Source organism: Fringilla coelebs, assembly GCF_963513975.1.
Source record: "Fringilla coelebs genome assembly, chromosome: 6".
Classification (NCBI taxonomy): Eukaryota; Metazoa; Chordata; class Aves; order Passeriformes; family Fringillidae; genus Fringilla; species Fringilla coelebs.
The window spans coordinates 39,277,167-39,292,070 of record NC_140034.1 but is presented as its reverse complement, the minus strand read 5'-3'; the positions used below and the strand labels follow the sequence as shown (position 1 = coordinate 39,292,070).

The 14,904-nt window shown below is 39.6% G+C and overlaps 1 protein-coding gene across 2 annotated transcripts in view; it reads right to left on the bottom strand.

Annotated features, from left to right (window-relative positions):
• Window positions 1-14,904, bottom strand: part of CSTPP1 (centriolar satellite-associated tubulin polyglutamylase complex regulator 1) — a 78,567-nt gene that overhangs the window by 46,958 nt on the left and 16,705 nt on the right. For both annotated transcript variants that reach the window (XM_084208684.1, XM_084208685.1), the window contains exon 3: window positions 6,889-7,019. In XM_084208684.1, coding sequence (XP_084064810.1) covers window positions 6,889-7,019 — 131 coding nt within the window. The remainder of the gene's footprint in view (window positions 1-6,888; window positions 7,020-14,904) is intronic.

Sequence of the window (14,904 nt, the reverse complement as noted above, 5' to 3'; positions counted from 1 at the left end):
TCCAGAGTCATGAGTGCTTCCAGGCAGAGCTACATTGATAAATCATAAATAGCAACAGCTGTAACCATGACACGAAGGAACTATGATGTGAATAAGGTTAGAGATCAGTCATTTCAGCCAAGGCTATTTCACTGCAGAATGAAATTCCAGAAAACACAGCTAACTTATCTTTAGGACATGCTGTGGGACCTCACTGATTCATAAAAGATTTCTACAATAACATGGTATAAAAATCTGATTTGGTTTTAGTAACAAAAAGGAAATGAAAAAAGATTCTGATATTTACTGTGATCATCACCGTATTGTTCTAAACATCTCACTTAGCAGAGATTGACTAAACCAAAAATGAAGATAGTCTAAAAGCTTACAAAGGTGGGAGTAAAAAAGGTAGAGTAATTTAATATAAAGAATAACATATGGAAGCATTAGAATGACACTCACAAAGGAAGGGATTTTGTAACCTCAGGAAAGTAATCTTGTCAGCAAAAATGCATTAAAATAGCATATTTCAAAACTGAGCTGGGAGAACAGTGGTCCATTTAGCTCTTCTCCATCTCCCAGTTGCATGAATTATATAGATAAAACATTTCTTTAATTTTTATAAGTAATCTAGCCTTCCTGGCAAACTCAAGTAGAATTAGTCATAGAGGCTTACCACTCTTCTCATTTCATGACATAGCTTGCGTGCTTGGTTGTGGTCAACCTCCCTTTCCACAAGCTCCAGAGACAGCTAGGCTTCCAATTTCCTAATTCAAGTGTGCAGAAGCAAAGAGGTAGCCATCACACCATGTGATGAATGTGAAAAAAACCTAGTCATTTTATAAGATTTTATTTCAATATGAACAGTAACAGTACCTTTTGTCTGAAGGGGAGGCAAGTGTCTGCAAAAAGGATTCTCAGGCAATACAGTCTAACATACTTTCTGCAGCAGTTTTACATTTCAGTACTAAGTCTAAGGTATCAAACAACAGCTATTTTTGCTGGAAGCAGTTCTAAATTGGGAGGGGGGGGGGAGGTGCAAAGAAAGAAAAAAGAGAAAAGCTGTTGAAAAGCACCAAAGAAAGCTGGGGCTCTAGAAAAGAAGTGCCAATGGTTCTGACTGAGCTTTCTGTTCACTTCTCAGTACATCAGGCCTGGAACAAGTTTCTCAGTGCAAAATTTCTCTAATTGGCTGGAAAGCATTTAAGGAAAAATCTTTCTTTTTAATTAAAAACAGAGAACCAGCAAGACATGAAAGCCATGGGGGTTGGGAGAGGCATATGTTGACCTTATGAGGCTTCACAGCAGAGCTCTGCAGGGGCCGTTTAAACTGAGAAAGCACAGTTTTAATTAAAGAGTCCTGAGGAACAGACAATTCAAAAGAGCAGGTCAGATAGATTCCAAGAGGTCAATTTAAGCACAAGCAGAGGGAAAACAAGACTTCTGGCCATTCTGCCTTCCTCTGGGAGAAATCTGTTGCTAACTGATCATTATGCTTCAACAAACACAAGCTGTCCTCTAACCACCTCTGTGAGCGTTGCGTATCATTGGTACAAGTTAAAAGGAGGGCACAAAGGGTTACAGTGAATGGGGTAACAGAGTCACTGGCGACCTATCACTAGTGGGCTTCCACAGGGCTCCATCTTACGCCCAGTTCTCAACATCTTCGTAAATGACCTAGATGTGGGACTCAAAGGAACACTAAGTAAGTTTGTCAATGACACTAAACTGGGCAAAGCCCTTTTCTCAAGGGTAGAAAGGCCCGGCAGAGAGACCTTGACAAATCAGAGGGCTGGGCATTCACCAACCATATGAAGTTTAACATGGGCAAGTGCCGGATTCTACACCTGGGGTGGGGCAACCCTGGATGTGTAGGCAGACTGGGGAACAAGAGGCTGGAAGGCACTGCCACAGGAAAGGGACATGGGGGTCCTGGTTGACAGAAAGTGGATTATGAGTCAGCAGTGCCCTGGCAGCCAGGAAGGCCAAGCATGTTCTGGGGAGCATCAGGCCCAACAGCACCAGCCAGGCAAAGGAAGGGATTGTCCCACTTTGCTCTGCACTGGGGCAGCCTCAGCTTGAGTGCTAGGCATAGTTTTGGGTGCCACAATATAAGAAAGACATAAAGTACTATAGATTGTTCAAAGGAGGGCTACAACGATGGTGAAGGGTCTGGAGGGAAAGTCATATGAGGAGGGGCTGAGGTCACTTGCTCTATTCAGCCTGGAGAAGACACTGAGGGGAAACATCATTGTAGTTTTCAGCATCCTCACAAGGGGAAGGAGAGGGGCAAGCACTGATCTCTTCTCTCTTGTGACCAGGGCCAAGACTCGAAGAAGACATGAGGAAGACATGAAGCTGAGTCACAGGAGACTTAGGCTGGATATTAGGAAAAGGGTTCATCACCCAGAGGGTGGTTGGGCACTGGAAGAGGCTCCCCAGGGAAGTGGTAACAGCAACAGCCTGATGGAAGCAAGAGGCTTCTGTTCAAGAAGCATCTGAAAAATGTTTTCAGGCACATGGTGTGATTCTTGGGGTTGTCCTGTGCGGGGCCAGGAACTGAATTCAGTGATCATTATGGGTTGTTTCCAACTCAGGATAGACTATTATTCTATCACAAGAAATTCTGTGAAGTATTTTTCACCAAGAAACCTCAGTGTCTTGACACTGGATCACATTCATCTGTTTCCTTGTAGTCCTGGTATCACATTCCCAATGCATGGAATCCCAGACATGCTTATGTATACTTGAAAATAGAACTCTGCATCTTACTAAGCTTCTAAACCCACTGGAAAATCCTGTAAAATGGATCCAGCATATCACCAAAAAGAAATTCTCTTAAGAAAAAAATAAATAAACAAACAACCCCCTCCAAACAACAAATTTTTCTTTACTTTTTGAAAAGTTACCATCACATTTATTGAAGCTAGTAAATTTCCCTTACTATTCAGAGACAAAACTAAAAATAAATGTAGTATCCAAACAAAAGGACTTTAACAATCAAGTAACCATCAAGTAAGAGAGCTAACATCATAGAAAAATAACATAAAACATGCTATATTTCTCCATGAAGAGCTATTTCGCAGTAATTCAAAAGGATAAGGAATTAAGTAGAAAAGCAACATCTACAGCAATTTCCCAAGAGAAATAGTAATGTTAGTGCATTTCAGTTACTGTATAATGGTTCTGCACACACACAAATTGTTACATTTAAGTATTGCTTGTGTTCAGACAGATTTCTCTATTATTGGCCATTTGAGAACTCATGGCTAGGTGCATCTTCTTGGTGAATAGCTAGGTGCATATTCTTGGGTGAATGACATGCACATTCCAAGTCAAGGCATGGTCAAGACTGACAGACAAAGCAGGAAATTTCCCTGCATCAAGGAGGAACAGCTACCAGCCAGATTAAGCAATCACTTAACTTATTTGTGAGATATTGTCTACTTTTCTAAAATCCCAATTACACACTCAGAAGTGAAAAATGGGGGTCTTGTTTGTTTGGGGTTTTGTGAGTTTGTATAAGCTCACAAAATTGCATCATCTTATATCTTTAATATTCTCCCTTGCTTCCCTCCAGCCAGGTACAAGCTTTGATGTAAGTTATTTATTAGGTGGACTTACATCCTCATAGGGTTGGTATTTATGTCGTTTATCAGGGATACTCTCCACAGATGGGGAAAATTAAGAAAAAGCCACCACCCACTCCTAAAACATGAAATTCAAATCTGGAATGAAATGTAAAGTAATTGAGAGGGGAAAACAGCAGTAAACACTTTTATGATAAAGGAACAAATAAAACCAAGAACAATCTAGAATACATGGAAGTTAGCAAATGTACTTCTGACAAAGGAAGACAAAAGATGCTTTCATAGTTCTTCACAGACATAAATCAATGACAAAGAATGGAGCAAACCCTGCTCAGAAACAAACACAGAGAGAAAACTAGGGCAGATAAGAATCGTGCTGTAGAAAACAAAGGGTATCTTTTCATCCTTTTCTGCACACAGAAATTCCATTGACAAAAAGTGACCATTTGATGAATAACACTTCATACACCTCACACAGGGCATCGAATGCAGAAATTCTATTTCAGGTCTCAAAAGCAATATTCCTATGTTAGCCCAAGCTATATTGCTACTAATTTCAGCAGGTTGTTCGTCCCATGCTCTGTTGCATAGGATATAGCCATAAGAAGAATTTCTTACCAGGACTCCATAACTTACGTACCTCCTTGTGGTGGTTTGACCCTGACCAGGCGCCCACCAAAGCTGCTCTGTTACTCTCCCCCCTCAACTGGACAATCAAGACAAAATATAATTAAATGCTCATGATGCAAGAGTAGGACAGGGAGAGATCACTGACCAGTTACTATCACAGGCAAAACAGACTCAACTTGGGAAAATGAAATTGAATTTATTACCAATGAAATCAGAGTAGGATAGTGAGAAATAAAACCAAATCTCAAACCTTCCACTCAGCTCTCCCTTCTTTCTGGGTTCAACCTCACACCTGATTTCTTTACCACACTCCCTCCCTCAAGTGACACAGGGAGACCAGCAAGTTTGTCACACATTCTCTCTGCCTTTTCTATCTCCTTGCTCTCTTCCCCAGCTCCAATATGGCATTCCCCAGACACTCCACAAACTTCTGCAGCATAATACCCTCCCAAGGGCTGCAGCTCATCACAAACTGCTCAGAGTAGGTCCCTTCTACAGGGTAGAGTCCTGCAGGAATGCACTGCACCAGCTTGAGTCCCCCATGGAGTCACAAGTCCAGCCAGCAAAGCTGCTCCAGCATGGGCTCCTCTCTCCATGGGCCCACAGGTCCTCCCAGGAGTCCGCTTCAGCATAGGTTTCCCATGCAAACAGAGCTAAGAAAAAACATCTAGGTCTACTCTATGCCTGAGTGTGGAAATGATCATATTTCACCCACCACATTGCACAGGTTCGGCTTCTCAGTAGATGAGTTTAATTCTTAGGTGGCCATGAATATTATGAGTTCATTTACACACAGGTATAGCAAAAAAAAAAAAAAATCCATAGCAAGTAAAACTGAAATGAAAAATATCGAGGCTCTAGTCTATAATTATGACTAGAGAACCACAGAAATTGGACTAAGTGGATGAAAATATTGACAGTAATTTATCCAAAGTGATGCATTTCTGTTTCTGGTTAGTGTAAAAAGAAAATGTATGTAAATGTATAAATATACAGTTAAACATGTAATATTTCCTCAGACTAATATGTGAAGCTAGTGGACCTCAAAGTTAAAAAAATACACACTGAACTCCTTTTAGGCCACAACCAGAGCTTAGCAACATCCAGCTGAGCTTTTGTTCTACCCTTTCTCTTCAAAGTACCTTGGTGATTACAATTTCTTCTATGGCCTTTTCCATACTCACATAAAACTACTAAAAGTTAAAGAGAAAGGAGATATTACAAAGCTAAAACTTGTCCATTCTTTCCAACAAATCCAGGTGCCCTTCATCTGGCTGAGGATGGTGCTGGATAAATGAAGCCTGATGAAAATTTGCACTGAAAGTACTGCAGTGGATACTTTGCATCAGAGACCTTTTTCCCAATTTTTCAATATTGTTTACCACAAATGGCTGCAGTTCTGGTGGATGACTTCTTCACTATTATCTCTAACTCCCCCACAGAAATATGTTCTAGGAGTCTACTTTTTTTTTTCCTGACTATGACCTGATCCCAGAACAGGTATGTCCTTACTGCATACTGTTAAATTAGTATCATATAATTTACCTTAAATCTTTTAAATATTATTCCTGAACTAAAGTAAATTATTTATAACATAAAAAAGTACTTCTCAATGGGAAGAAGGTGCTACAGATAGCATAGTCAGTTACTTCAGCAGCTTAGTACAGATTTTGTCATTTTTAACTATGATTGCTTAATTGCCAAAGATTTAGATGGCACACATCAAAAAAAGTCTTTATTCACAGTCTGGCAAACTCTGTTCATCAAAAGCAGAAGTGTTGCAAAGCTTAGCCAGAAGGCAAGTTTTTATCTATATTTAAGAGATGGTTCTAGTCTTTCCTGCAAGAAGAAATGAGACTGAATAGCCTGAATAAAATGAGACTTATAGTAAAAAAAACCCCACCAACATTCATATTTGTAGAGCAACTTTCAGTGTATTTGCTTAAAATACTAAATTAAAAAGTAAAACAAAACATAATTTTAGTTGCATGTAGTTACATGAGTTTATTTTGAACTCTGGCCAGTTCTGTAATACCTAATATACCAAGTGCAATATAAGAATAGCCAGATATGATAGCACAGTGCCGAGCATTTATTTTGGCACTGGAGCTTTTTCCTTGTGGGGGGTTGGGGAAGAGGTCACACAGTTGTCAGTGGCCCTTCTTCCACAGCCATCAGAATTCTGCAGCATCACCTAGCTATGGCAGGACTATTCAGGCACCGCTCAGGTGGCAGTGTTAACTGCCCCACACCATGATGAACCCAGCCTCCTGCAGGCTCCTAATGAAAGCACTCAGGAGCCCAACTGGCTGAGAATCTCAGCACCCCCTTCCCTCATGCTCCACACCAGATATTCTAACCTTCTCTGGGCGCCAGCCACCAACCTCCAGCACATTTTTTTCCCTATCCATCTCAATGCACAGGCCTACAATGTCCTCCCTCTGATCTATTGTTGCTTGACATGCTGTTCTGTTACAGAAGTAGCATTGGCAACAAGGTGCTTCTACACTGCTGTATTCTGGGAGCTATTTTTAATCATTCCACAGGGAAATGTGATGTTCCCTCCCCATTAATAATGTTAGAATATTAGAAAGCAATGTGAAGGATCAGTATTTGTAGCGCATTAATAGCCTGGCTAACGATTTTCATGTCAAGGTAACAGGACAGCAGCAGATGCTGGAATACTTGCCTCCATTTTTCCCCACAGTTCGGAAACACCTCCAGAAGGTCCGAAGAAAAGACGCCCTGTTATGAGGGGTGGCTTGGACGAAGCTGAACTCACGGAACAAGATGTGTGTTCCTTGCCGCACGCTGTTAAAACTGCGGACAGAAAGTCAAAACAAGAATGTTAGAAAGCTGAACCAACATGAATATTCTGGGAACAGCTAGAACAGCAGCAAGAAAACCACTGGCCATTACATTTTGTGAAACCAAATCTCCAAAGTTTATATCCATCTGTTCTCTAGAGAGAAGTCTATTTGCAAAAACCACACATTGAAATTTAATTATAGGAATTAGAGGTTTGTGAAAGTAAAATTCATTCTAAAGAATCCCAGCAAGAAGTGTCCAACACCCACTTATTTGAAAGCAATCCATTGGAAAATGGCTTGCCAAGAGTAACTGTTGTTTATTTGACCAGAAGATGCCCTTTCTTTTAGTACCTTTGAACTTCACTGCTGTTTTCATTACAGTTTTCTTTAAAGCCACAAAAAAATCCTCTTTAAGAGAAGGCTCAAGGTATCATTTCTAGGTTACTGAAAATCGACTATTGGAAAAAATTTACTGTATAAATTTTACTGCAGTTGTGATGAAAAGCGGATTGACACACCACTAAACAACAATTTGCACTAATGCATTTTGAAAAAAGTAGTTGGTCATTATGATGAATCTTCAATTTGACACTCATGTTTTTGTATTTTAGTATGAATTTCTAAAATATGAGTTGTAAGCACTTTAGGCTAACTTATTACAGCAAACATTTGTCTCACAAAGGTTCCTCTGAAGTGCAAGAGGTTTTCCTTTGGGCATGGTAAAGCTTAACATACAAGAACAAAAGAAATGCAAATACAAACATTATATACCAAAAGGTATAATGACAGGGTTGCCTCAAAGATAGATTTTGTGCATTTCACTTGGCATCATGCAAGTGGGACAAAGCTTTGAAACACTCCAGAGAGATCATTAAAACATTCACTTGGGACAGCAGCTTAACTCTCCCTCACAGATGAAAATTAATGAAAAGATACAAGTTTACTTTAATCACAGATCCTCTCCATAGGTAGCGTCTCCAAAACAGACAAAATCCGGTGGTCAGTGTGAACCCTCTCAGTCTGCAATTTTAAATCACCTCTTTTAATATAAAGACTTTAAATCACTTTATCCTTCATAATACAGAAAAGGGTCTCACATTTGAAAGAGAATTATACCAGACAGACTTGAGCAAAATTTAAAAAGTCATGTAACAACTGAGTGTGGGCTTGGGTGGGTGTGTGTGTGGGGAGAGAAGACAGTTTTTACAAAAGGAATCACCATTTCTCATGTTTAATATCCTGGTTCTCAGACATATGTGAGTAAACAGAATCTGTTGTCATGTGTTGAAAGGCAGTACAGAACACAGTTTCTAGCCCCCCTACCCAAAAAGAAATGTAAATAAAAGAAGTACAATCACCTTATGATTAAGAAATACTAATGACACGAATCCTGGAATCAGGAATATTCTTCCTGTAAATATCATGGACAAATACAGTGTTTCATATTTATGAAACCTTATTCATGCAAAGTAAAGCACAAACATTGTCCCAAGAGATTAAAGTAAATAAATAAATCATGCGCTGGATCAAAATACGCCAAAATTACATGACTATCATTGCAAGTAAAGAGTATTCATTACAAAGTGCTGTCACTCACTGCCTTAGAGTGAACAAGTTCAGAGTAAGGTAAAGTAACTTGCAAAAAGTCCCACAAGATGCCTGTGACAAAGCTGGAAATGGAATTTCAGATCTTCTCATCCCAAGCCACAGCCTATATGACTTTTTTCATTTCTGATCTGCATTGTTTCACTGATGAAAGAGGGATGGAGAAAAGAAGGATACAGATGAAAAAGAAGAAACTTGCTGTAATAGAAGAAGGCAGCTTTCAGAAAGATAACACACATAATGGAGACATTTTGGAAGAGAAAGAAAATGAAGGCACAATGATACAATTAAATGCACCAAATTATGCTGCTCAGAACATCAACAGAACATACAAATTTTGGAAGCAGATCTTGGCACAATTGTAATGGAAAGGTCCAGACATGAAGCCAACATATTATTAATTCACAGCAGACAGCCCTACTATATAACTCCTTCTTTCTAATAAGCAAAAACTCTAGTCACTTGCATTTTCAGCATGGGATGGCTTTAAACCTACCAGGCAGAAGAGTATGACATCATTTGTTGCTTACTCAGTTAAAAGAGTGGGTGGATATGCTGGAACATCAGCACACCTGGATGTGCTGCCAGCCAAGTGCCGCCAGCTAGTTGAGTAAAAGAGGATTTTGTTTAACTATGCGGTGGAAGGATTTTCCCCCAAAAGCTCAAGATTGCAAGCCTGGGAGTCAGAATTTTATCCCAGTTAAGATGCTAAACTTCAGACACCCTACTACTTACATTTCCTTTTTATAAGTTGTAAAAGTTCAGCTCAAAGGAACCAGCCCATGATGGAGCTATCCAGCAAGCATGCCAATGACAAATCTATTCTTAGACAGGGTCAAGATCACTACATGGGACAGGAACACTATATATTTTGAATAAACTATGTATGTTGAAATTCCTAGATCATGGGTAGATGGGCAGTACCAAAATAACTTGGCCACCTTTTTTTTAACAGCTGCCCAGAGATTAAGTTACCATTAATGTGGCAATCTTACAGGTCAACATTTCTAGAAGAAAGAAAAATTATGACAACCCAAAGTTGTTACAGGTATTCAGACAGTAGGTAGAGCATATGACCAACACCCTGCCTTGATTTTTATACATGCAAACAGATATTTTTTCCAATATCTTTTCAATACAGAAAAGAAATAAGCTGCACTCAGAGGAATGGCTTCAGCAAGATATCAACAATAAAGGAACAAACGTAACCATTAAGCTCAAGCATTCTCAGCAAGTTGAACAGCTGCTGAGATTCTTCCCTTAGGATTGCTCAGTCTTCCCTCTATCTGTCCTCCTCTCACTGAATAGCTCATACTGTTAGCAAAGTTAAGTGGCCAGAGCTTTTCAGCACATTTGAAGAATAAAGACTCAGGAAAAAACCAGGCTACCTCAACAAGTTATTACTTTGTCCTTAATAATTTAAAAATGGGTTTGGGAACCCAGAAGCAGGGAAAATAATTTTTCACTTCTCTGGTTAATTTCTGTTTTTCCTCTTTCAGGCATTTAAAGTGCAGCCATCTGCAAGAGATTCCTTCTAGAAGAAAGCTTTCAACAACTGTGCTAGCCTCCAAGCCTCCTATTGCAAACCTAATGATTGCTTCAGTCCTCCACATTACCAGTAAATAGAGTAGGCAAATTAGAAGAGTAACAACAGTTACTAATGATGTGATTTTATTTGTCCTGCTGAAACCAAGGTTACAAATTGAATTGAATGTTCATTAGTTAACACCAGTTTACTATGAGCACTCATATTTCACACAAGAATTGTTAGGCAATTGGATACTCTGTTAACAAAACAGCTTTTTCCATTCACTGGTGAGAAAATCCGGAAGAAAGAGGAGAGAAGAATAAAGCAAGGTTCTCAGCTGACGGGGATATCTAAAGAAATTCATACAGTAGGGGCTTCAGGATGCTTTCTCACTCCTTTCCTTCCTGTGCCCCAGAGCAGCCAAACCCCAGAACAGTCTCCTCCAACACCACTGCTGAGAGGGCTTCATCTTGTAGCGCACCCAGTTCTTGTGGGATGGCACATACACGTGAGGGGAAGAAAAAAGGTTTGGGAGGAGAATGTGATAAAACAGCCCCAGCTCTCAAAAATGGCTGTGCTGGGAATCCTAGGACTCAGGTGCTGCTTCTCTGAACAGAGCAGCTTTCATAAGGCTTTGTCTTTTGTGTGTTTACATTTCGGCAACCTGCCAGAGTCCAGAAACTTTCAAGCACTCTTTTCAAACCTTTGGACTTCTAAATAGATTGTAAAAGTCCCAGGATGCTATGGTAACATCTCAATTGAAACCCATTACAGCAGTTAGCCTCTGCCTGCTGAACTCATGCAAAGCCAAATACGTACAATGCAGAGTCCCAAGTCCTCAAGAAGGATGGAAGAGCTTGCCAGGACCCTGCTGTCCCCCTAGCAGGTGCCACCTTTGGTTTCCATGCAAAGGGCTGAACAAGCTCACAAGACCCCTCCTCTACCAAATGGAAAACAAGGAACAATGACCATTTTTCCTTAATTGACAGCTTTACTGCTTGCACTTTCTATCAAGAGCATGATGAAGAAAAAATTTTGAAGGCTTCTTGAGCATGAAGCACTTACACACATACCCCCCCACACACCGTTCTCTTGCCAGCTACACAAGTGTCTAAGTCATTAAAGCAGAGTTGAGTATCTCAAGCGAAAATAAGGAAGTCTCAAATGCAAAGTTCCTGTCAGAGGCTATGTTCAGACTGACTGAAAGGTCTCTAGAAAAAAACAGTGCAGAGGATTTGATGTCAACATCATGGGCATCCCAGGATTTGTGTTTTCTTGACACATGCCCTGGACTACTTCTAATCTAGTCACATTGACTGAATGCTCATTTGCAGAAGGAACACATCTTCCAGTTGAGCTCCATCTGAAAGGAACCCAGAGCTCCAAGACTGTTTCATTGTGTGAACTAAAGCACAGTAAGTAGGGATAACCAGGCGTATTAGGATAGGAGACTATGCTACAATGGGTAACAAATAACTAGCAATAGAAAATACTGAAATACAAAAGGCTTTACAAAACAGGCAATTTCTATTGTTAAATAACTCATCCACAACAATAAAGCATTCCCAAATGACCAACTGCACTTAGCCCAAGGCTATGCTCTGAGATAGTAAAGTGAGGTTTACGTTGCCTAGAAGGAACCCTGAGAGGGAACACTTAAAACTGGAAGCATAACTGGGTAAAAAAAAAAAAAAAATCACTGTTGTAGTGATTAAATAGTGATTAAATTACTGCTGTATGAATGTAGTTTAAGATCATTTTATTTTCACCTCTTGGTTTAAGTGTACTACAATATTTTCAATATTTTGATGAATCATTGGACTGCTTTTTTAGCTATCCTCCTTGGAAAGTAGTGTAGGACTATGAGCACTCCTGAATTCAAAGCCATTGTTTCAAGTGATTTTTTAAATTCCACAGATCTTAGAATTTGGGACACTGAGGTCAGCCTCAAGGAAACCACCATCTTCCTCTAACAAAATTAGCCGTGCTTTTTAGGCATTTCCTTGGAAATGTGTTAAGACAAAACAGATGCTAAAAGTTATTCCTGATGACTGGCTTTAATGGAAAATAATTGGTTTTTTTAACAACTAGGCAGATAGGAAATCATTAACATTAAAAAATTTTGGCAAGATTGGGTGATATAACACTGCAAACACAGAGACTGGATCTTTTGAGATCCTTTCTGTCTCGTGCACTCAAGTTTACTTCAGCTGAAGGGTGTGGAAAGAGGGAAAGGAGCGACAAATTTTAATTATGTGTTTTCAGACTTCTTGATATAGGATAGGAATCTCTGTATTCATGGCAGACTTAATACAGGTGGTATAAAGATTATCCCATGTACAGGGATGAAGGAAATGAACCACAGCACCTGTGACACAGCTCAGAGGAGGCAGTGAACAAGCTTTCTTATGTTGCTTTGTAGCAAATCAAACCCTCTGAGACCAGTTTACAGATTCTGGAGAAGGAAAGGATTAAAGGAGTTGCCGTGCTTGCTTGTTATTACCCAGAAAGCCTTTATCTTTTTTAGAGTCCCTCTCCCTTAATTTTTCATATGCTAGGTCAGTAATTTAACACCTCAAGCCTTGCAAATCCCAAGCTAAAATGATCATACTGTGTTGAATTAGTAGCCTAGGAATAAAAAAATTAAAAAAAAAAAAGGCAAATGGGGAGGGGTGGGGACGTGGGAATCTTTAAAAACAGAGGCCTTTTGATCAGAGCAGCATCCTGCAGTTTGCTGTAACTCAAGCTGACCATTCTTACATAGCAGGAATTAAGGACTCCCCCTGCCAGGCAGGGCCCTATTAAAACACAATAGCTGTTTGAAAAGGGTAAGCAAGCTGATATGGATATAATAGGCCACATATTGGGGCCCCTTTCTACTGTGAAATAAAGCTTCTCCTTAGAATTATGAGCTGGGAAGCCTAGTATTCAGGAAGACGGGAAAGGGCATACAATGAAAGACCATAAATAGCCCTGCAGAAGCCCTCCAAGGTGCTTAAGGGAAAAGTAAAAAAGCCTTCACAGATAAGCATCAATCACCCATGACCAGTTCTTTCAGTCTGATCAGGTGCAATTTCAGACTACATGGTGTTTCAGTGAGTCTGGAGAGGTCTTGCTGGTATAAACAGAGATTTATTTTTTACAGTAGGAAACTGTATAAGTTGCATACCACAGGAACAGCTGCATGAACACCATTATAACTAACTTTTATGGAGATGACTGCAAGTTGCTACCCAGCTTCCCTCAAAAAACCTGCTTTTTTCTGCCCAAACCTAAACACATAAATAATAAATCAATCCAGAATTATAACTACGCAAGGAAAACTGATAACTCTCCAGCTAATCTATTTAGTATTTGTTTAAAGTAGTCCAACTTGACATTTTGGGGCAAGAAGAAAACTCCTTCTGAACTGCTCTATAACTCCCTACATTCTGAGGGTATGAGAGATGCAAGTCCTCTGTTAGCTTCATTATCACACAGCCATGATCTCTATTCTTTGGCTTCCTTTATTAACCCATGAGTATTTCTGTCCTCCCTGTCATGTTGTGGAATTCATTCACTGGCTTCAAGATGCCACAGAAACCATACTGCGAACCTGTGGCAAGGGTGACAAGATGGCACAAAGATGAAAAACGCTATTAAAACCACAAGCCACACAAGGTAGCACTCTGATTTCCTCTTGTCTAACAGTTCAGAAAGTAGTTATGGAATTGACATCGGCTGGAGATCGATTTTGATACCATAGCATAAATGTCCACCAAAGGAGGAGTATGAATTTGAAAATTATTGAGGAACTGAACCCATCTTGAACTCCTGAGATCAAAGTAAAATGCCATGTAAAGGCAAATTGACTTTTCAGAAAGTTGAGGCCAAAGCATAAGTACAAGTAAGGGCCTGCTTGCTCCATTCTGCATGAATCTTCCCGTTGTAAGCCAGTTCCATGTTAAATAAACTAGACTTTTAGTTTTTTTAAAAGGTAGCAGCCCAATCATATAATGGCTGTGATGACGCATGAAATACTGAAACATAACTGAAACATAACTGTTCCAAAGAGATTTGACACTGATGCCATGCAAACAGATTCCGTATTTGCTCATTTCAGCCTCCGTTTGACTGGAAAATTTCAGAAGAAGAAATTTACAACTGGTACTCTGTCATCCAATTCAGTTGCCTTGGCAAGAACTATAGCACATCAAAGACTGAGCAGCTTCCAATATTTTCATCATGGCAACAGATGAACCTTGCCAAAATTCTCTAATATAGATGAAGTTACATCATTTGACATTAATGCTAACTCTGCATTTGCAGATTGCTTAGCTGAACCACTTTGTGCTCACTGCAACTTCTTGGCTACAGTGTTGACCAGATAGAGTTTGTTTAATTCACTTGAAGATACACAATAACATTAAATTTGCAGGACCTCCTTATTGCAACTCACTAAAACTAATGTATTCTAGGATCTGCATGGTTTCAACACAGCACTGCACAGAAAATCTCAGGTTCTCTGAAGACACGCAGGTTTCTAGAAACTAGACTTTTTGCTTGTCTTGCTATTGTTTAGTGCTGTTTTTTTTTTAAAGAAAAGGAAGATAAACCACATTTCAAAAATGGATTTTTCAGGCTTAAAAGACTTTTGTTGTTTGATATTAATGGAGATGCAGACATAGTTAAGGGATTTTATCCTGTAAAGGATAAGGAATCCTATTATGGGATCTTATCTGATCCCATTGCAGCAAACATTTGCTGATTTTTACAGTTTGGC